General features: G+C 47.3%; 1 protein-coding gene across 1 annotated transcript in view; it reads right to left on the bottom strand.

The window, feature by feature from the left end:
• MLXIPL (MLX interacting protein-like) overlaps positions 1 to 23900 on the bottom strand; it is a 54779-nt gene that overhangs the window by 22276 nt on the left and 8603 nt on the right. The window contains exons 2-7 of the mRNA XM_015413539.1: positions 21050 to 21156; positions 16526 to 16602; positions 14747 to 14836; positions 13584 to 13628; positions 13220 to 13418; positions 12300 to 12380 (exon numbers count right to left, since the gene is read on the bottom strand). Of these exons, the coding sequence (XP_015269025.1) occupies positions 12300 to 12380; positions 13220 to 13418; positions 13584 to 13628; positions 14747 to 14836; positions 16526 to 16602; positions 21050 to 21156 (599 nt within the window). The remainder of the gene's footprint in view (positions 1 to 12299; positions 12381 to 13219; positions 13419 to 13583; positions 13629 to 14746; positions 14837 to 16525; positions 16603 to 21049; positions 21157 to 23900) is intronic.

Raw genomic sequence — 23900 nt, 5'->3', positions numbered from 1 at the left:
TCATAACGAGAGAGTGGCTCCAAGGAAAATGAAGGCATGTACATGATGGCTCAGTCAAAAGCTAGGAAGCATGCTTCCGCATGGCCGTGCAGCGTTGCCTGTAACTTTGCAGACTATGCACACACACTTCAATGCATCTGATGAACTGTGTTCTGACTCACTAAAGCTTGTGCTGGAGTAAGTTTTGTTAGCCTGTAAAATGTCACTGGATTCCTGTTTAATTTTGCTGCAACACATGGGAGCCAGGTACCTCTCTGGAACTATTATTTTGACTCCTGTTTGTCATGGGGCCCTCTTGGAAAAGAGACCCTTCACAAACACTGCCTCCTTTGCAGTCTTTATTTGCGCTCACACCCACCCACTATGCAGTATGCCAACAACACCCCCATAATTTCCTACCCCACCTCCAGACCCACAAGAACCCCTTGAATCCCTCATCATTCCCCCCCTCCCCGACAACTTCACAATCCACGACGCCCTTCTCCACACACAGCCTGACCACTTCCTCCTTTTGGCTTCCCACCAAACACACGACAACCTCCCCTGCAACACTGCCCCATCCCTGCCCCACACGCCACTCAAATCTGCTGCCACAGCTCCTTTACACACACACACACACAATGCACAACCTGCTCCCTAACCCCAATATAGTTTATGAACTAGTACTAAGAAACTTGAAACATTGCCTTCAGTACTTTAAGGTTGTGTTGAATCAGCAACAACAGACAAACCTGATGAAGAATACGCAAACGGAATGATTACTTAGAACGCTGTTGTTTGCCTTAGTTGTTTTTGTAATAAGCATATTAGATTAGGACCTTGTGCCTAAGATAAGACCTTATTATTGGCTGTAAATAATTCTACAGAAGTGACATCATTCTGAATGTCCTTCATGGTTAATGCTTAAGTTGTATTTGTGTTCATGAATCATTCTAAAAATATTGTAATGGTTCACATTTAGCATAATATAAAAAACAGGAAAAACCCTGTAAAATTATACACGGTGATGCAGTGTTTTACTTAACCTCCAGATTAGGCCTGGAGATCTCCCAGAATTACAACTGATCTCCAGAGACTACAGAGGTTAGTTCCCCTGGAGAAAATGGCAGCTCGGGGGGGGGGGCAGAGACTGTGTGGCATCCCATCCCCCCCACCAGACTCCACCCTCAAATCTTGAGGAATTTCCCAATCCAGTGTCACCATCCCTACCCCATGCACACCAAAATCGTAGGGAAGGTGCCCCTCGTGTCTCCCAGCAAACTCTTTCCATAGGAATACGTGGCATCAGTGGCATTCCAACATCCCATCAAAGCTTTAGTGAGCAAAATGCATTCTTTTCTACTACTGGATCCCACAATCCCCCTAGAACAGTGATGGCGAACCTTTTAGAGACCGAGTGCCCAATCTGCGACCCAAAACCCACTTATTTATCGCAAAGTGCCAACACGGCAATTTAACCTGAATACTGAGGTTTTACTTTAGAAAAAACAACTCACACATTAATTTAAGATGATCCAAACAAAGTAAGGAAAGCAAATGCTTTCATTTACTTAAAATTATTTGGCAGAGAATTCGACACTTTAATGATGGTCTGGGCCTGGCTTGGGCGATGGCATGCGTGCCCACAGAGAGGGCTCTGAGTGCCACCTCTGGCACCCGTGCCATAGGTTCACCACCACTGCCCTAGAAGGTGGGTTATCTGGTACCTCTTCACTAGGGCTGCCAACCTCCAGGTGGTGGCTGGAGATCTCTTGAGATTACAACTGATCTCCGGGTGACAGAGATCAGCTCTTGTGGAGAAAATGGCTGCCCCACTGGCATCCCTCCCTTCCCCAGGCTACACCCCCCAAATCTCCAGGTATCTCCCAAACCACAGCTGGCAACCCCGGGGCCTACCTTCTCCCTAAAACCCTGGTTCCACATAGGGTTTTCTCTGCCTTGGCCCCCAAACCAGAGCACTTTCTTTTTGGAGCTTCAACATGATGTTGTTGTGCTGCCATCATCCTGTTTCCAGCCCTCTCATCCCATCCATCCTCTTTCCCAAACCTGCTTTGCTACAATCTTCCTGGGAGGGAAACGCTATCCCAGCGCATTAGCACACCGCCTGGCAGGAATGGTGTGCATTTTCCTCCCTGCAAAGGTTCTCTGCCAGCACCGTCTTCCTGTTCTCCACTCCTCATAGGTGCCGGTTCCCCCAGCCTTTCTCCCTGCTAGTGCTTTTGATACAGAACTAGAAGAGTGGTGCTCGCTCCGTGGAGAGCCGCATTTGCAATTACCATCAATAAAAGAGCGACATTTCCTTCCATCCCAGGCATGAGGCCTGCTCCTCAGGGATTCTCTCAGCTTCCCCGTTTTTATTTATATATTTATTTATTTATATTTATTTATTTAGGTATTTTTATCCCGCCCTCCCCGCAAGCGGGCTCAGGGCGGCTAACAAGAGGGCAAACGCCCATATATAAAATCCAATAAACATTAAAATCATAACTATAACAATATATCAATAATAACAGTAAAAAGTGCTTCAGTAGACAATATGGTCTTAGATGTTATGGTGGCATCTTTCAGTCAGCCCCATTTGGGGTACCACTGTCCAGCAGATCGTTCCAATCCCATGTTGTTCATGCCGCACAATGTATGGCTGAGCATCCCAGGGCGATCCCAAATCCCGATGGTATTGCCTCCGTTGGTGGTGGTGGCAGCGGCGGCCCCTATATGAAAGCCTGGTGGAAGAGCTCCGTCTTGCAGGCCCTGCGGAACTGCATAAGGTCCCGCAGGGCCCTGATCTCCTCCTTTAGTGGGGTCTCTCCCGGAATGACAACTGGTCTCCAGACTACAGAGATCAGTTCCCCTGGAAGAAATGGCAGCTTCAGGGGGCGGACTCTTAAGGCATCGCACCTCCACTGAGCTCTTTGCTCCCCAAATTCCATCCTCCCCAAATCTCCAGGCATGTCCCAAGCCAGAGTTGGCAACCCCACTCATTCCTCTGGCAGCAGCTGTTTTAGGGCCCAGCTGCTAACCACAACCCCCGCTGGGTCCTGACCTTGCCCACGTTCTTGAAACATGGGTCAAGTGCCACATTTGGGAGCCACAGGTGGCACATCGTCCTGAGATGCTGTATCGCTGCACTAGAACCATCTATTGCCACTCATCTGTTTCAGACCATGATGGAATCTATAGCTTTAAAGTGCATGCATGAGAGAAGAGGGTCAGTGAGGTACCACAGCAGCCTTGACAACCACATCCTGAGAACCCCACCCTGAGTGGGGTGTGGGCAGATTGGACAGAACAGCTGGGGGGGGGGAGGAAAGTATGCAGAAAGGTCCCACGTGGGGAAGGGCCATCACCAATGTGCATGCCTCTGCATTTGCAGTAGCCAAACTGAGAATGCTCACTGCGCGGAAGCAGCCTATGATGCATTTGGCACCAAAACGGTAGAACGCATGGACGTTAGGCTCGATCTGTCTAGTACACTTTGATCCCAACCTTCCTTCATGGAGCTTAGGGTGGGCTATGTGGGCATAGGTAAAAAAAGGTAAAGGTTCCCTTGCTCGAAAGCCAGTCGAGTCCGACTCTAGGGTTGCGGTGCTCATCTCCGTTTCAAAGCCGAAGAGCCAGCGCTGTCCGAAGACTTTTCCGTGGTCATGTGGCCGGCATGACTAAACACCAAGGCGCACGGAACGCTGTTACCTTCCCACCAAAGTGGTACCTATTATTATGTGGGCATACCATCCCCATTATCTTCCCAATAAACCTGTGAAGTTGTGAAAATGAGAGCAACTGGCCCAGCAAACTTAAGGATGGAGTGAGGATTTGAACCCAAGTCTATCACTGGCTCTTGTGCAACTGTAAACTGCTCGGCACAGCAACCAGTTAGGGACAGATGAAGATGGTATCTGAAGAAGTGAGCAGTGACTCACGAAAGCTCATACCCTGCCACAAATTTTGTTAGTCTTTAAGGTGCTACTGGACTCTTGCTGTTTTCTACAGTTAGGGGTGCTTCCAAAACACTCCTGATCTGGAATCATCATCCAAACTTCTCCCCAGATTCTGGGGAGTTCTAAAATTATCCAGTCTTGTTTCAGAAGTGGAACTGTTGCATCAGGAATCTTCGGAAATAGAAATAGGGATGGTGCACAGTCTCTGTCCGTGTTCATCTGCCCCACCCATTCCTGATGCACAAAATAATGAAAAACAACAAAACGGCAGTCTTTCTGCAATGACATGGGCAGACATGTCAACATTCTTTTTGCATAGTTTTCTTTTACCGCTGCACACACAGAGAAAGAATCGCAGACATGGCTGCATCGAAGTTGCTTTTTTGAAATGTTTTAGCAATGCATCTGTGTGTGCTGGTAATGTAGAGGAAGAGGAGGAAAGATGTTCCAGTTCCAGAATTAATTGTATACATTCCTCTAGTTACACCAGAATGAAGGCATGTCCTCTTAGAGCAATAAAGGAACAGAGGCAGAGCAATCCGCTCACTTCTACAATCCATTCAGATACTCAATATTTAAACCGTTTCTCTGGTTTTAGCAATCCAAATCAACAATGAGACAAGGGCAGAAGAGACTTTTAAGAGGCAGATGCAAATTTGGTCTTTGGGTGGCTGTGCTTACTCTCTTGGTTCCGATGTGGGTCTCTCCCAGCCCTTTCTGTTCCCCACATTATCAGACTTTAGATTGGAAGTTCTTTGGAGGCAGACACTCATCTCTGTTATGTGTATGCTATAAAAATATCAGGCACATGGATGGCACGGTATATACACAGTCCACATTGCTGCGCTATTTGCATTTTACAGATAGCGAATGGAAGCTGTGATAAGGCTCGCAATTGCTACACTGCAGAGTTCAAAGCCTATTTGAACTGTCAAAAGACTGCACGGGACTCTGGGAAATGCTGTTCCATAAGGATTCCAAACATTCCAGGCCCTCTTGTAGAACTGCCATCCCTGTCCGCTCTCCCACTAAGAGAGCCACCACAACAGAGCCTTCGTGAAACAGGTTTACAAAAACAACATGAAACTTTCTGGTGCAAAATGCAGCAGCCGGAGCAGTAACCAACTGGGTCTCTTTATTCTGTGGGGCTGTGGCTCAGTGCCGGAGCATCTTTTTAGCATGCAGAAGGGGCCAGGATCAGTGCCCGGCGAGCATCTCCTGTTAAAAGAATCAGGTAGGAGGTGATGTGAAAGACTAAAAACACCTAAGACCTGGGGGGGAGGGGGGGGAGTTTGCTGCTAGTCTGAGTAGACAATATCGACCTTGATGGACCAAGTATAAGGCAGCTTCATTTGCCACCCATGAATCAACACCCTGTAACCCTTATTGCCAAGAAACAGTTGAAACACCCAGTTCAAACAGCGTGTAGGTGTAGCCGATGTTTTGTGTTGTCATTGGGGTAGGCACAAAAAAGGTCTGCTGTAAAGTGTGCAGGGTGACCTATCTCACAGCCTAGCCTACCTTACAGGGTTATTGTGAGAAGCAGAGAACTGTGAGTGCCATCCGGAGAGCACTGCCCTCCACCACCAGCCCCCATAACGCATACAGACTTAAGAGAGAAGGAAGTCCAAGCGGGCAATATATCTTCCCCCTCCTCCCTGCGGACCAGGCTCCCCCTGTCTCCTACCTGCTGCGGTGGGTCTGCGGTACTCGGTCACCATCCCTTTGGGCTGCTGTGCTCCTGCCATCAGGCCTCCTCCATATGCCTGACGTTCCTCTCCTCTCCGGCCTGTCAGAGTTGGTTCCTCATTTGCCAGGGGCTCTGCCCTGTGACTGACAGGCAGCCAGGCCTGCAATCTCACTGAGGACAGAGGTGCTGACCTTTCCACCACTACCACTACCTTGGAGTTACGGCCGCCTCCGTGGGGCTGACCTCACCCCAGACCTCCTTCCCCTGCCTTGTCAGCAAACTCTCAGCGGCCCAAAGAAACACCCAGAAGAAAAAACGGAGACATTTGTAGCCCCCCCTCAACACAGCAGATGGGAAAGAGAGGAACATGGGCCTTGGCCTCTAAGCCTAGCTGAAGCTTCGCTTCTCAGAAGGAGAAAAGATCTCCCCGAAAGGGGCAAAAATATGCCCAAGACTGTGAGGTGAGGTGATACTGAAATTCTGATCTCTGCACTTTCAGCTAGTGTTGCCAACTCTGGGTTGGGCAATTCCTGGAGATTTGAGGGGTAGAACATGGAGAAGACATGGTTTGAGGAGGGAAGGGACCTCAGAAGGGCATAATGCTAGAGGGTCCGCCCTCCAAAGCAGCCATTTTCTCCAGAGGAACCGATCTCAGTGGTCCAGAGATCAGTTTTAATGCCACGAGATCTCCAGGGTCCACATACAGGTTGCCAGTCCTGGTTTCAGCTTCCAAATCCCCATTTTGATTTCGCTTCCTTCTTGTGCGAGCTGAGCCTATGAGTCTTTATTTTCATGCCACCTTCCATTTTCTTGCATAGAATCCTCTCCCTAAAATTCCTGCTTTTATGTTCTTGACAATTTTATGCTGCCGGCTTTATGTCTATGATTCGTTTACGTTGCTGGGTTTTAACACCTGCCAGTTTTAATGTAGGGTCTTATCATTAGAGGGAAGTTTTATTGCCAAAGGTTTCAAAGTGGTCATTCTTTTGTTAGTCACCTCAAAAGCAGTTTTATTCATTTATTTATCTATCAAATTTATATCCCACTCCCTCTCCCCCGAACGGGACTTGGGGCGGATAACAGCATATAGAATACACTCGATAAAAAAAACATACAAAGCTACAATAGATACTCTTTAAAATATAAAATGATTAAAAACCTAACCCCATTAAAATCTATCCACTATTAAGCAGGGTAGGATGCATGGATAGTGAAGACACAGCTGAAGCATACCAGCTGCCTGGTAGATCACAATGGCTTAGGGTTGCCAACCTCCATGTGGGGCCTGGAGATCTCCTGGTATTGCAATTGATCTCCAGCCTACACCAATCAGTTTCCCCAGGAGAAAATGGCTGCCTCGGAAGGTGGACACTATGACATTATAACCTGCTGAGGTCACTTCACTGCCCAAACCCCAACCTCCCTAGGCTCCACCCCCCAAATCTCCAGGTATTTCCCAACCTAGAGTTGGCAACCCTACAATCATTCAAAGGCTGCCCGAAAAAGATCAGCATGCACTATGGAACCAAGGGAGGTCCTGCAAGGCATGCACCTCTTTAGCCAGCTGGTTCCACAGAGTGGGGGGCCACTACTGAGAAGGCCTTTGCTCTTGTTGACACAAAGCTGGACAGTTCGTGGACCAGGGGCTCTTTATAAATGCTGAAATGAAGCTCGGAGAAGATGGGGAGAATCGTGCCGGGAGAGCTGGTCCCGAAGGTATGAGGGTCCCAGGCCATTTAGGGCTTTAAAGGTAAGTACCTACCAACGCTTTGAATTGGCACTAGAAACTAATTGGGAGCCAGTGCAGCTGCCGTAGGATAGGTGTAACATGCACCAACCAGGACACTCCTGTCAGCAATCTGGCAGCTGTGTTCTGTGGACCACTTGCAGTTTCCGATGCGTCTCCAAAGTTTTGGGAGAGGTGGGGTAGGTAGAACTGAGATAATAATAAAATAAAATAAAACCTATGCCTTTTCCAATATGACTTGAGCGCCATTAAAACCAGCATCGTTTGCTATATATAAATGAAATGATGATGCACATTGTGCATACAAATACCATATACATTATATAGATAGGATGGGTACCTAAAAGGAATCTGCAAAACAAACCACAAAAAAGTAGAGAAAGGCAACCACAGACAAAATATCAATAAATATAGCAGAAACAAAAATAGAGAGCATTTGGTCAGCCCTACCAGAAGCCAGACTCCTCATCCTCAGCTAAGTAGGAATTAGTTGTTGTTACTTGGGCATTCTGCACATGGCCAGAGAATATAGCCCTGGGAGCAAGGGTCAGAGGCAAACCCAGCACTGTTATACTGTTGTACTGGCCCTGTTCCAGTAGCTTTTAGCATCCAATCTACAGACCTTAATAAGGTAGGTGACATTTCCCTTCCCCCATCATCACTTCACATCCCCGCTAGGGGAAATTTCACCTGCTTAAATTTCTGTTCTGGGTAAGAAAACTGGCAATCTTATCCAATGCATGGATTGACAACTCAAACAGTCACCCTTGTTTGTCTCTTTTCTGGTGGGAAGCGTTTGCCGTTCATTGTCTTTCTGGGCTGTGCAACCAAAGCTAGTCAAATGGATTGATTTTTTTAAATGGTGCTGTGTTAAGAAGATGCTGCCAGTTAATCAGGGAAGAGACGTTTTCATTCTATTAAATACAGATAATTATGAGTTCTTCCATCATCTGAGAAGAGGCATTCCCGTTCCTTCTTGCAACAAATGGAATGCCTCTACACCACCCACACCCACTGATGCTCATAGTGATGCGATCCTGTGCCACAGCAAACACCGTAGGAAAGGAGGCATTCTTTGTTCTGTCTCACAAAAAGAGGAATCCCTGTAAGGACTCCATCCACTGTATGGCACTGCATGTGGATGCATTTGAGAAGAGGCATTCCCATTCTCTTCTACAAAGGAGGGAAAGCAATCATATGTCACAGCCAATGCTCCCTCTAAGCTGTGGAGTCTTGTGAGCAAAAATTCTACTTTGTGAGCTGCTGGCATTAAAGTTATGAGCAAGCAACTTGGCTACTGCATAAATTAGTTTGCTCTGGAGCCATCCTTCCTGAGCTAAGGCAAAAACATGTGAGCTGGAGGCTAAAAAATTGTGAGCTAGCTCACACAAACTCAGCTTAGACGGAATACTGGTCACAGCAGGTGCCACTAGAGAAGAGGCATTCCCCACTCTCACTCAAAAGGAGGAAAGCCTCTTCTAAGCTGGTGTCGGCAACAATATACGCAGGTATAATCTCAAATCTCAAATAGATGAACACTTCTTTAGAATCACTGTTTTCACACACATGCAACTGTAAACCCTTGAAATGTATTTACACTCCTATGATTAACTGGCTCAGATTTCTTCGGCTGGGTGATGGCTCCGCGTGTATATACAAGGCACACCTTCTTTCGTCGTGCCAATTCAACCCTGACAACAGCCATTCCCTGTTCTGCACTCAGTCATTACGGAGCAGAATAAATGTTGAGTCAAGAAGCACCTTGAAGACCAACAAAGGTCTTAAAGGTACTACCGGACTCAAAATTTGTTCTGCTACTTCAAACCAACACGGCTGCCCACCTGGATCTCTCATTAGAAGAAGAAGAAGAGAAGAAGAGATTGGATTTGTACCCGGCCCTTCACTTGGAGTCTCAGAGCGGCTTACAAACTCCTTTCCCTTCCCCTCCCCGCAACAGACACCCTGTGAGGTGGGTGGGGCTGAGAGAACTCTGACACAAACTGCTCTTTTTCAAGGACAGCTGTGCCAGAGCTTGTGACTGACCCAAAGTCACATCAGCAGGTACAAGTGGAGGAGTGGGGAATCAAACCCGGTTCTCCCAGATTAGAGTCCGCACACTTAACCACTACACCAAACTGGTTAAGAGAGTAGACAGTAGATTACAAACAGAATACTGCCCTTACCCATAATGGAACCATTTTCTTTTAGCTTCTCTTACGCCACGTTGGCTGCAAGTTATGCCCAGGATGGTTCTAGGATAACTAGTCCATATGAAGCAATTTTCAACACAAGCCAGGAATCTGCTCCTTTCCCCTCTTCTGCTCTATAGAGCAGGGGCCAAATATTGTCACGTTTGGCCGAGAGATCAGAGATGAGAGAGGCTGGCCACTCCGTGGCCTCCTCACCCCCCCTTGCCCTTTTCTCAGCCCCCAGCCAACCCTCCCCTGAAATTTCCCCTTTCTTGACCAGAGTTTTCCTTCCTCTCTGTCTAGCACCACGGTTCAGTTTCACATTCCTGTAACACCCGCTATATTTGGGGAACTACAGCAAAGGGGGTGGGCCCCACTTTGATGCCAACAGCCCTGAAGAAAAATGTTCTGCCCCTTTATTATTATTTATTTATGGGTTTTGTATCCCGCCCTCCCCCCCAAGCGGGGTCAGGGCGGGGTACAATACACCAGTAAGACATATAAAAACAATTTCCATATAATTGTAGTTAAAACCTAAGACTAATCTACGTGATGGCAAGGTGGCAATACATCAGATCTCAGGGATATAACTGTAGATAACTCCAGAAAGGGCCATCGTGTTAATAATGGGGCTCAGCTTATTGAGGTTTATTGTGTAGAAACAATAGAGGCTTATTGTGTAGAAACAGGAAGGTTTTCATGGCATGGAAGCAAACAACATCACGAGGTACATAGTATCCCATTAAGCCCAAGGGAAGGGGCTTTATTTTTAACCAAGCAGGTGGCAGCTCTAACTTTGCCCTCCTCCAAATATTTATGGTCCTCCTGTTTCTTCCTGTGTGTTCTCTCTCTCTTTCTCTCTCTCTGTTGTGTGTGTGTGTGTGGGGGGGGTGACACTCACAATGTTCAGCCCTCCCTGTCTTGCCCTTCTGAACTCAGACAATAATTTGCATCTCTCTCTGTTGTTGTAATGTCCAGTAGTGCAAACGTCCAAGTAGCAAGCTACTACTTGGAATATTGTGTACAGTTCTGGTCGCCATATCTCAAAAAGGACATTGCAGAACTGGAAAAAGCTCAGAAGAGAGTAACCAAGGTGATTAAGGGGTTGGAGCACCTTTCCTATGAAGAAAGGCTAAAGAGTCTGGGATTTTTCAGTTTGGAAAGGTGACTAAGGAGGGACAAGATACAGTTTTATAAAATTATGTACAGGGGAGAAAGAGAGGATAGAGAGAATTTTTTCTCCTTCTCCCAAAATACTAGAACTCAGGGGGATCCAATGAAGTTGATGGGCCATAGATTCAGGACAGACAAAAGGAAATACTTTTTTACATAATGAGTGTAAATGTGGAAATCCCTGCCAGGAATTCCAGGTGGCTTCACACAGAGATTAGGCAGGTTCTTGGCGGATAGGTCTATCAGTGGCTACTAGACATCGTGCTTAAAGGGAATCTCCACATTCAGAACCAATAAAAAGTCTGAATAGCAGAGCCAGGAGGCAACATCAGGACCTTGGTCTCTATGCCGTATTGGTGATACTACAGAATGTGTGAGAAAGGATGCTGGACTAGATGGAACCCAGGTCTGATCCAACAAGGCTCTTATTTGGACTTTGGACTTTTAGAGGGCATATCTGTATTACAAACTGAAACTAGTTTAATTTTCACAGCTCCCCTCCACCACCACAAAGAGTCGTGTAAACTGGAATTCTGCAAGGGTGTCCCCTGCGAGACATCGCTGGCCTTTTCCACATCTACGTTTTCTAGGAATCCTGTACTGAGAGCCGTAACATTTAAAGTAGGTTTGAAACTGGTTTCAGTTTGTAATGTAGATATGCTGTAACTCAGATTGTGGGCCAAGGTTATCAAGACATCACCTCCACTATGGATCGTCCAATTATTCTCTCTTAAAAAGAAAAAAAAGTACAGATGCGTCACTTCCTGCCATCACTGTCTAAGCCACATTTAGATCAACTGAGGCAGCCTGGAAAAACTGTGGCTTCATTTGTGAAAGGAAGGAGTCAGAAGGACTAGACTGAAGGCAGAAGCTCAGATGCTCTGTCCTTCGGCATTTCCTGCTCTCTCCTGCCAGGACTGATCTGGACAGAACAGGCTGCAAGATACTCTGACAACTCACACCCAGGAGCAGTGTTCCCTCTAAGCTGAGTTAGTGTGAGCCAGCTCAGTTTTTTAGCCTCCGGCTCACACATTTTTGTCCTAGCTCAGGAAGGATGGCTCCAGAGCAAACGAATTGATGCAGCAGCCAAATCGCTCGCTCACAACTTTAATGCCAGTAGCTCACAAAAAAAGAATTCTTGCTCACAAGACTCCACAGCTTAGAGGGAACATTGCCCAGGAGGTTGGCTGCAGCATTCTGCATAGAGGAAGACGTCGGATCGGAGAGTGTCTGACCTTGCCGTGAGGCTAATGCTTGCTATGGCTCGCTCAACCTGTATATGTATAAAGGTGTGTAGATTTTGTTTTTAGACACCTGAAGACTGGCTACCATGGTTCGTCTCCCTGCAACGTCATCCTCACAACAGCCCTGTGAGGTAGATTTGGCCAAGAGAGTATGATTTTTCCATCCAGCATGCTTCACAGTTGTGCAGAGATTTAAACTCAGATCTGACGTTTTAACCACTACACCATACTGGCTTATCTGGCTCCTTCCCCTCACTCCGCACCCAATCATTGCATTTCTTTCTCCCTTCCGTGATCTCTGATGACAGCAATTCCTACCAGAGATCTCCATGAAATCGTCAAGATTTGGCTGCAGCGGGGCCAGGTACGGCTGGATCATGTCGGCGTTGCCAGTATAGGCTGAAGAAAGAGAAAAGAATACAGAGATTTGGGGGAAAGTTTCATTTAGCCGTTATAGTTATAGCCATCTTAAGAACAGCATTGCTGGGGCGTGTAGGCTGACATCTGCTTCTAGCTGCAGCCTTTGGGTGACACCAGCACCTAGTTGCCCATATAACTTTGCCAACCTGGCACTGGTATGGTATACCAACCTGGCACCGGTATGGTATACCAACCTGGCACCGGAACCAGCTGACTCTGTTTTCTCTAACATAAATGTCCCCCCACACACACATTGCCGCAGTGGGCACTGTAGTTAAAATGGTTAAGCTGCCATCAGATATTTTAATTGATCTATTGTAGATAACTTGGTTTTGTTTTTATGAATTATTATTTATAGTTTCTCTATATATGGGGAGCTGCCCTGAGCCCGCTTGTGGGGCAGGGTGGGATACAAATAAAAATTTAAAAAAATTAAATTTAAAAGAATGCCACATAACTCAGACATTTGCAGCTGGATGTGCTGCCTTGCACAAAGAGGACCATTTAATTGCCATAGATCCATGTATGGCTCTCAAGGAAGGTTCTATTGGACAGATGTTGCTCTCAGAGGAACCTGTCTTCTCATTTCCCTGTAAGACTCATTGCCACTGAATGTTGTAACTTCCTTTGTACACACAGCATCCCTCTGAGGGTGAGGTGTTGGGAACACGTCTCACCCTAATGCCATCAGCTTTCCAAAGGCACCTGGGTTGCCACAGAGAGTCGAGTTAAACAGAGCTCCTGGCCTAGTCCTTAATGGGAGCAGGTCCCCTACAAGATGAACCGCAGCTGCCCCAGGTGACTGTCTTAGGACCTACCTTCTTCCGCCAGTGGCTGAGGAGAACAGGGGGGCTGGGTCATGGTGAAGAGGGTGTCGGAGATGTCCGAGAGGAAGCTGTCCAGATCAAAGAGCTGTCTCCCTTCTGGTTCCTCCTCCTTGTCTCTCAACAGCATGGGGACCACGTTGGAGAAGAGCTGGTTGCACCAATTTTCTAGTGGCATCCAGGTCTCATCATCCTGAACAAGAAAGAAGGCGGGTTGCTCAGAGGCCCTTTGGCAAGGTGTGGCCCAGGTGGATCCCTGCCTTGTTTGGGAGGTGGACCCCCACACACACACACCAAGGCCAGATCCTGCCAACCTGAGAGCTGCCGTCCCCTTTTGCCACTTCCAAACTCCACTCACCTGCTTTGGGCTGGGGGCTTCCCAATCTCGGCTGGATTTGCGGAGCTGCAAGAGGAAACACCACAGGAAGGTTGCACTGGCAGAGGGAAAAACCAGGGTAGGTGGATGGTGGTGCAAAGACCAGGGCTGGAGAACTTTAACTGGCTAAAAAATGGCTCTCTCGGCCAATAACTCTCAAGGAGATTTGCCCAAACGATTAAACTATGATACGAAAAGCCAGTGTTAAAAAACAACAACAACAATAGATGCAGAAGCCTGATTTAAACTTCTTAAAAGACAGTCAAAGTGGGAGGGGGGAATTAACCAAATTCCTGGATAAAGATAAATCTATGGGTTGGATCTTGGACTACATTTTCCAATGGCAGAAAGGAATTTTTTCCTACCATCCCCCTCTCCCACTGATCTCCATGAAGTGCTGCTCCCGGGGGACAGGGGATCCTGAGGAATGATACAAGGGGGTCTGCTCCAGGAAGAGGGGAACCAGTGGAAACTGCCAATTAAGTCTGGATCCAACCCTTTGCCGGCTCCAGATTTAGGGTTGGAACCAACCAGCTTTTCTGCTGATGATAAAGGATGGTTCCTCTTTGTCCACACAAAAAGGCTATGCTGAGAATTACAGGACCTACTTCTACAAAAGCCCTGTGGGATGGGGGCTATAGTATAAAAGGGAATCGGGAGAGACTCAATTAAAAAGCCAGCTGGATCCAACCCTTACCAGGGAGGGTACACAAGGCAGAGCAGATTCAGCCATGATGGGCTCAAGTGGTTCTTAAGCTGTGGTCGGGAAGGCCACCAGCAGTCTCCAAGACCTGACATTTTGAACACTGGAAACTGGGCAGCCCACACAGACACTGCATCGACCATCAGGTGAAACTGCTGCTCATCTCAGGCTTTGGCTATGGCTTTTGCCTCTCTGCGGTTCTCTTGCATCACCTGCCTCTGCATATGGAAGCCAAATTTTGAACGTTGAGCACTGAAGGCATTTGGGGATCCTGGATCAGGGATATCTGGATTCACATCTCAGGGGCTGGCTAATCAGGGATCCTGGATCAGGGATCTATGGCTTCACATCTTAGGAGCTGGCCAATCACTGATCCTCTTGGGATTCACATCACAGAGGTGGGGTAGGATGAGGGTGGGAGGGTATAAGGGCAAAACCTGACCCGCTTCTTGTAGTAGATGCGCCACTTGTGATACTCCTTCATCACCACCTCGATCCGCCTCTTCCAATATTTCCCCTCGAGCACGACAGCCTGTCAAAGGAAGAACAACCAGTTAGGAAGAATTCCAAATGGGAACAAGCCGCCCCCCCCCCCATCTTGATAAGGTTCATTCATGACTCACCACATACCTATCGCAAGCTTTCAAGCTGCAAAGAGATTTTCCTCACAAAGGGTATTAAATAGCCCTGACCTGGATAGCCCAGGCAAGCCGGATCTTATCCGATCTCAGAATCTAAGCAGGGTTGACTCTGGCAAGTATTTGGATGGGAGACCTCCTTGAAATACCAGCGGTCGGAAGGCGGGGGCAGGCTTTATTCAGCCACCTCTCTGGATATCCTCCAGGCCCCCAGTAGAGGTCAGTCACCAGAGGTCACCATGACTTCCCAGGTGGACACAGAAGTCAGTCGCCAGAGGTTGCCATGACTTTGAGGTCACCATGACTTTCAGGTGCACACACGCTCACACACACACGAAAAATACAAAAAAGAAGAAGGATGCTATATAAAGAAAAAAGCAATTTTTCCCCAAAGGAGGGGAAAGAAGGACAGCCAAAGGAGATGACCTGTTAAGTAGTTAAGATGGGTACAGATGGCTTTGGCAGCTTGAAAAAGATCACCGATTGCACAGAAGCACATTAGGATAGGAAAGCAGTGCTGTGGCTCAGTGGCAGAGCATCCGCTTGGCATGTAAAAGGTCCCAGGTTCAACCCCTGGCATCTCCAGTCAAAAGGATCAGGAAACAGGGTGTGTGACAGACCTTTGTCTGGAGAACCTCGGCCAGTCAGACTAGCCAATACTGACCTTAGTAGGCCACACATTTAACATATATGTCAGCTTCGTATGTGTTCTGCTTAAGCCACCAGATAACCTGAATCTGAACTTCTGCAGTTCCTTTTTAAAGACAGAGAGAAGACACTGACTAGCAAAATCCAGAAGAATTTAGGATGTTTGGAGTTTGGAGCCAGTTTGCAATCTGTATTTGGAGCAGATCAGAAGAGACAGAGGCCAAAACCACAGGAAGGCTGAAATGCCGCTGGATATCAGCGTTCCAGAATCCACACTGTGGTCCCTACACTTGGCTCACGTTCCCCTGCCACCAGAGGGCTTTAGAAATAAATAAAAAATAGCGAGATTGTTCTAAACATTATAACACTACAACAATACATTGCAATAATATACAAGTTCCTAGCCCTTTTCACTACAAATATACAAGAGAAAATATGCAACCTGCACCTTGCTACAAAGGACTCCAGAAGGAGCGTCAAAAGCAGCTCTTGCCAAAAGAATCAGATGCCCATTTCAGTGCACCCAGTTCCAACAAGAGCTATCTCTTTGTATGTGTGAGAGTGAGAGAGAACCAGCCCATACTAGATTGGGCCATTCCATACAGCGGGACTAGAATGGGTGTGTGTTTTCTGACACCTCTCATCTGAGAACACTGGCTTATGGGAGATATGGACTGTTGTCGCCTGGACGCATCACGGATTAAGGTATATCTTCACAACCAAAATAAGTGTGGCAGACATGGCAGGGGAAAGCACATGAAAAACCCCTGGTTGTGTATGCCCACTGCTACGTCTATATTGACTTTCAGCATGGGTCAGGAACCACCCCACCATGAGCATCCTTTCCAGTCAGAGGCCAAGGAAAGGAAACAAACATGCCACTAAGTTCCCCTCCTGGGTTCCATGAGGGATGTGAATGAGTTTGGAGTACTCACTTCTGGTTTCCTGTGCTCATCTGAACCATCCAGAGGGGTGACAAATCCACACACGGGGCTCTCTCGGCGTTCCACATCTGTGAACAAGAATCCAGCATGGTTCATTGTGAATGCCCAGTAAGTAAAATATTATTTCCAGACTTCGCAATTTTCTGTCAGCGGAATGCGGAGGGCAGGCACCAAAACCAGCATAGTGTAGTGGTTAAGAGTGGTGGCCCAACCTTAAGGCAAATGTTAATGCCCTCCTATTATTTTACTTCTCAGAGAGAGGGAACTAATTTGTGCCATCTGTGTTAAAAATATTCAGTATAAAAGTGGAGCCCCAACTCCCTGTGTGGATTGAGGCAGTTAATAAGTCAATTGAACAGATGCATACAAGCTTTTTAAGAAAGATCCCACCTTGTGCCCCATACGAAGCCCTCTGTCTGGAATGTGGTCAAAGCCTTATGTCTACGAGGGCGTGGCTTATGACCTTCAAATACTGGGCCCGACTGCGCTATAACTCTGATCCCACCAGCTATAGTTACCAGATGTTAACTGAGACTGAGGGTTCACCTTGGCTTGCCACTATAGAAAAAAACCTGAGATCCTTAAATCTCTCTTGAATCTATGCTGATGCTCTCCGAAACGGAGGGGTTTCATAAAATAAAGAGCAGATTACTGGAGGCAGAGTTGTGGAACTTGTATAATGCAGCCAGTAAGACTTGTTCTCCTCTGAACCACGGGATATTTCCCATGGCAGGATGCTTGCACAGTTATTTTTTTCAACTGCAATCTCCAAAATTGCGCAGAATCTTTACACTTGCCAGGCTTAATGTTTTACCCTCGGCAATTTTATTTGGAAGATTCCAGGGTATTCCCTTTGCCAATAGACTTTGCCCTTCCAGATATGAAACTATTGAAACAGTGTACCATGTGGTGTTTGAATGTTGTTATTATGCTGGTATTAGGCAACGGATTTTATTACCAATTTTGGGTAGTGTGTCAGATTGTTCCACGCCGAACAAACTAATATTCCTTTTAAATAGCACTGAGGAAAACATAACTGAACTCGTGGCAAAGTTTTTACTAGCTGCTGCCTCTATACGTAGTAAAATTTTGCAGGTGCTCAACAAAGGGTAATTTTTTTTTAACAAAATTGTATTTTATGCAGAACCTGAATTTTTATTTCTCAGATATTATGTTTTTACTTTTGTGAAATGCCATTAAAGGAATTGTTTGTGTGTGTGTGTGAGTGGTGGTCTGTAATCTGGAGAACCGAGTTTGATTCCCCACGCCTCCACATGAAACCAGCTGGGTGACCTCGGGCCAGTCACAGTTCTCTCAAAACTCTTCCAGCCCCACCTATTTCACAAGGTGCCTGTTGTGTGGAGAGGAAAGGAAGGCGACTGTGAACTGTTTTGAGACTCCTTAGGGTAGAGAAAAGTGAGGTATAAAAAACAACTCTTTTCATAATTTGCCTAGGGTGCAAAAAACAAAAACAAAACTTGGGCAAGCCCTGGTTGCCATCCCTCATAGCAGAATCACAGAAAACTGCCTTTTCCTCTCTCAGCCCCACCTACCTCACAGGGTGTCTGCTGTGGGGAGGGGAAGGGAAAGGAGATTGTAAGCCGCTCTGAGACTCCTTCATGTAGTGAAAGGTGGGGTATAAATCCAATCTCCCCAAAGACAGTCCTCATCTATATAATCGTTTCTCTGCTTTCTCCACGACTTCTGCATCTCAATCATTACTATATTCTTCCCATATGCAACAAAACAAGCTGGAACTTTCCATGCTTGCCAAGAGATGAATTCATCGTTTCCTTTTTTTAACCAGCAGGTTCAGGGCTTCGGGTGGTCGGAGTAATCAGTCTGGAAAGGTCATTTTTACAAATTGCCTTAAAATTATCACAAGGCTTAAGATTTAGCATGCAGTTTTCTGGAAAGGTCTCTTGCACAAATTTTAATTAAACCGAATATTCTTCTAGGGGAAGGGAAGGGTTAGCGACTGTTTATAATTAAAAAGCCAAATGACACCAGCATTCTGAGAGAGCTCTGTGAAGAGGCAGAATAAGAATCCCTATTTGCATAACTGAAAATATATAGCTTAATATTACAGATAATTGACGTGCTGGTTAAAAATCCATGATGTTTTAGCAGCCCAAACACTGGCTGTTGTGAGTCTTTTATTACAAAGTGGAGCGCACAGAGTAAGTCGTAAATACATACAGGATCACCCCATGCAATTGTTTTAGTGCCCTGGCTTAAATCTGTGTGTGGTTCACACTTGGATTTACTGGTAATGTTCCCCTCTATCCCTTCCATAGGGTTTAGGGTTGCCAACCTCCAGGTGGGGCCTGGGGATCTCCTGCTCTTACAACTGATGCCCAGCTGACAGAGATCAGCTCCCCTGGAGAAAATGTCTGCTTTGAAGGGTGGACTCTAAGGCATTGCGCCATGCTGAGGCCCCTCCCCTCCCCAAACCCCGCCCTCTCCTGGCTCCACCCTCAAAGTCCCAAGGTATTTTCCAATCCAGACTTGGCAACCCAACTAGGGTTGCCAGCCTTCAGGTGGTGGCTGAAGATCTCCCGCTATTACAATTGATCTCCAGGTGACAGAGATCAGTTCCCCTGGAGAAAATGGCTGCTCTGGAAGGTGGACTCTCTGGTATTATACCCCACTGAAATCCCAGTCTCCTCAGGCCCCACTCCCCAAATCTCCAGGTATTTCCCAACCCAGAGCTGGCAATCCTTCCCTTCCCTTTCTGAAAAGCATCTCTAAGAAGTCCTTTGCTGGTCGAAAGTGCCATCAAATCACAGCTGATGTATGGCGACCCCGTCGGCTTTTCAAGGCAAGAGATGTTCACAGGTGGTTTGCCGTTGCCTGCCTCCACGTCACTCCCCTGGTATTCCTTGGATGTCTCCCGTCCAAATACCTACCAGGGCCAACCCTGTTTAGCTTCGGAGATCTGACAAGATCGGACTAGCCTCAGCTGTCTAGGTCAGAGCTAAGAAGCCGACATGTCCCATAAAAATCTGTGCCTTACATCCCTTCCGGTGCGGCTTATTCCAGCATCCCACTGACCCCTCCAAAATACCTGAACTTAAAGATTTCATTTTCTTTTCCAAAGAGCCTCAGTCGGTTTCATACTGAGCCATAGTTTGCTCTAGAGCCATAAGTTGCAGATCCCTGCCTACTAAATCATTTCTTTTCTCCAGGGATGACACAGGCAGTTTCCAAACAAAGGAGAAGGGGGAAACAAAGTCAACCCAAAATATACTAGGGCCCCGGTCACACGGGTCAGATATCGTGTGTGTGTGGGGGGAGCAGTGTTCCCTCTAAGCTGAGTTAGTGTGAGCCAGCTCACCGTTTCTTAGCCTCCAGCTCACACATTTTTGTCTCAGCTCAGGAAGGAAGGCTCCAGAGCAAACTAATTTATGCAGCAGCTAAATCGCTCGCTCACAACTTTAATGCCAGTAGCTCACAGAGTAGAATTTTTGCTCACAAGACTCCACGGCTTAGAGGGAACATTGGGGGGGAGGCATGGCTAATTGCCCCGACACAGTTTGATCCGTGATTACATGATCAGACGCGCTGGCAGCACACCACCGGTCCTTCCCTTGGCGCCGGCGGGTAAACGAGGGACTGGAGGGGAATGCCATGCGCAGGCGCGATCACACCACAGGCGCCTGGAGGCAGCCCGTGGCAAACGTTTACTACTACCTTGGAGGTACTAGTTTTTTAACTCGCATTGTCGGCGGTAAACCACGGGTGCGCTCCACTTCCCAGATGTTGGGGTGTGATCGCGCCCGGATAATCCGCCCACCATCCACGCCTCTCCCGCAGCAACTTTGCCGTGTGACCGGGGCTTCTGAATGCCTCAAGGGTCAAGCTGTATCAAAGGAAATATATTTATTATATGGTGTACACAATAATATAATTAAAAAATTAAAAACATCGGGCCTGAATATCACGCTACATTAAAAATCAGCAAGAATAAGCTTTACATAAGCTGTTATAATTTCCTCTACAAAACTGATGAAAACATTAAATGACCAACACAACACTATGCGCGTTTCAGCCACAAAGGCCTTCCTTAGTGGTCAATAGTAGTTTTTAGAAACACATCTGGAAAATAAACCATATAAATCAATCCTGACCAGGTGATGATATCTCACATATTTTGATGTTAGCTTGTACAGCAGGCCATGGATCCTTTCACATAGTAACTGTACTCCCACATAAATCATTTATTGACATTATAATCTGGTATACATTTTCAAGTTTTTCTGGATGTTTCCATTCATTGGACTGGAGAACGTGTTTCCTGGTGGATTGGATCCTGGGTGTTTTTCAAAGGTAGACATCCAGATTTCAGGACCACAACAGGAAAAGGAGAAACTCTGAACTTTGGGGTTCAAATGCTGAAAATGCCACTAGTTTTCAGTTCTGTGTGCAAGCGAAAGGCTCACCAGCTCTGATGGCAAAAGCTGCCAGGGAATGAATTTAACCCCTAACCCACCCCAGCCAGGCCCCAGAACTCACACTGGATGTACCAGGCTCTCCAAATGGCATTGTTGAGACGGATTTTGTCCCGGCAGAGCAGATGTAGCCCCTTGAAATTCTTCCACTTGGGTGACACCAGGTTGTCGCTGCAAAAACAAAGCCAAGAGGTGGGAATAAGGTGGCAGGTGGTGGGGGTGGGGCAGTGGAAGTAAGCTTGCAAGAAGTGGAGAAACTGAGTGGCCATCTCCCCCCTCCCCTTTCCTGGAAAGCTTCCTGTGTGCCTTTTAACAGCTGCAGAAGAAGAAACAAAAGACAGATCTTTCCCTGCCACTAAATTCTCCGTGCAGGTGGATGGGAGAAGAGGTCTATTGGCAATTGTCAGCCAGATAGCTGCATAGAGCCTCCAGCTTCCTAGGCAGCATGCCTCTGAATGCCAGATACAAACAGAGCAATCCTAAAACACTTTCCAGGGCATAAGCCCCAGTGAGTAGACCTGAGTAAGACGGCGAGAGCCCTGCTCAGGATGGCCCTCTAAGAGAGAAACAACAGAGGAAGGCTTTTATTTATTTATCTCTTATCTTATTTATTGAAATATTTATACCCTGCACATTTTGGGGAGGGGAGGGACCCCAGCAGCGATGTGACACCAGAGAATCCATCCTCCAGAACTGCCATTTCCTCCAGGGGGACTGATCTTGGTCGTCTGAAGCTCAGCTGTAATTCCAGGAAATCTCCAGGCCCCAGCTGGAAGCTGTCCACGCTAACAACAGCGTTGCTTAGAGAAGTGATATTTCCTGAGCTGGATCACAACATGAAGAGCTTTGGATCCCAGCCCCTGTTAATGTAGAAAATAATCTCTACACCGCTGCAAGACGGGTCTTCCTTAGAGCATAGTGTGGGCTGCAAACCCCGAAGTCTCTCGCTTAAGTCCCACCTCCAAGATCATGGGGAATTCTAAGACAAGGCACTTTTTGCTCCACCTCAGCTTCCCATTACCTAGGTAGCGACAGTATTACTAGCCTACTTTATAGGGTTGTTGTGAGGAATGCATGTTAATGAATCAAATGCTTCAGCACCCCCTCCAACGCTAGATAAATAGCGAGTAGTACAAAGTACAAAGTGGAGCTGCAATGGCTCAAGTGGTTAAGACGCGGAACTGCAGGCTGTAGAAGGTCAGGAGTTCAGCAGTTCGAGACCCGGGTGCCGCATGATGGAGTGAGCTCCCATCTCTAGTTCCAGCTCGTGCCAACCTAGCAGTTCGAAAGCAAGAAATTGCAAGTAGATAAATAGGGACCACTTCAGTGGGAAGGTAACAGCGTTCCGTGCTCCTTGGTGTTTAGTCATGCCGGCCACATGACCACGGAACCGTCTTCGGACAGCACTGGCTCTTCGGCTTTGAAACGGAGATGAGCACCGCAACCCTAGAGTCGGACTCGACTGGAAGTAGCCATTTTGAATCTTTACCTTTACAAAGCTGGTCCTGGATTGCCAAACCCAGGTTGGGAGATTCCTGGAGATCTGGAAGGGGAGCCTGGGGTGGATGGGGCCTGGGGTGGGGAGAAAGCTCTCCAGGGATGTAATGCTATAGAGTCCACCCTCCAAAGTAGCCATTTTCTCCAGGGGAACTGATCTCTGCAGCCTGGAGATCTGTTGTGATTCAGGCCTCGCCTCACAGTCGGCAGTCCTAAAAGCCACACGTAAAAGAATCTATTGCTGATTTCGAATCTCAAGCCAGATCTCCCAGATCTCTATTCAGTGACTCCTGTGATTTAAAAAAAGTCCCTAAAAACAGGTGTCCAAAGGAGCGTATTAATTCCAGGCACCGTTAACCAGCTCAGAGGCTTCCTTCCCTCTCCGTAACCAGGAAGCCAGAGAGAGCTAACTGGCTGTTTGCTCTGTGTTGCCGCAGCAGCAGCGTGATCAGGGCTGTGCATATTTCACTAATCTGTGTGTACAGACCCGCACTCAGACCTGTCCCCCCCTCGTCTTCTGGATGGGAAAACAAGTAAACACCAGCTGGGTGGAAAGTCCTAGAGAACAGAGCCAAAGCTCCTAAGAATCTGCATAGACCTTCCTGGTCAGATGAAAACAGGTACATAAGAACATAAGAGAAGCTATGTTGGATCAGGCCAATGGCCCATCCAGTCCAACACTCTGTGTCACACAGTGGCCAAAACCCAGGTGCCCTCAGGAAGTCTACCAGCAGGGCCAGAACTCCAAAAGCCCTCCCACTGTTGCCCCCCAAGCACCAAGAATACAGAGCATCACTGCCCCATCTATATGTTGTGGCTAATAGCCACTGATGGACATCTGCTCCCATCTGGTTCCCTCCTCAGAGTTCTTAGTAAACAAATATGAAACGCTATGTCTTGACTAGCACCCATGTGGACACTTGCGCATGAACACCAAGGCAGCATACAGTGCATAGCCCGTTTCACGTCCAACTAGAGCTTAGACTGAACTGAGGACTGCTGCTAGCAGAGGTCTGTTTTTCTAGTGTGTTTTTGAGCAACAAAGAAGCAACCCCCTCTCGGCTTTTAAATCCACGCAGAACAGACGATTGCAGAGTTATTAAATTCAGCCTTCAGCTGTAGGGGTAGGAGATGGGAAGACAGGGCAAGGTGCCTGTTAAGAAAATAGGGTTGTTACAAAGCAGGCCTTTCTCTTGTGAAATGTTAGAAAACATCTATACTTCCTGGGGATGCCAACCTCCAGGTGGAGCCTGGAGATCTCCCACTGTTACAATTAATCTCCAGGCGGCATACATCAGTTCCCCGGAGGAAATGGCTGCTTGGGAAGGCAGACTTTACCCCCCTGAGGTCCCTCCCCTCCCTTAACCCTGCCCTCCTCCGCCCCCCCAATCTCCAGGTATTTCCCCGCCCAGATGTGG

The sequence above is a fragment of the Gekko japonicus genome, unplaced genomic scaffold (assembly GCF_001447785.1).
Source record: "Gekko japonicus isolate JY-2015 unplaced genomic scaffold, Gekko_japonicus_V1.1 scaffold250, whole genome shotgun sequence".
Taxonomy (NCBI): domain Eukaryota; kingdom Metazoa; phylum Chordata; class Lepidosauria; order Squamata; family Gekkonidae; genus Gekko; species Gekko japonicus.
The sequence above is the reverse complement of the archived record's forward strand: the minus strand, read 5'-3'. Positions and strand labels throughout refer to the sequence as shown.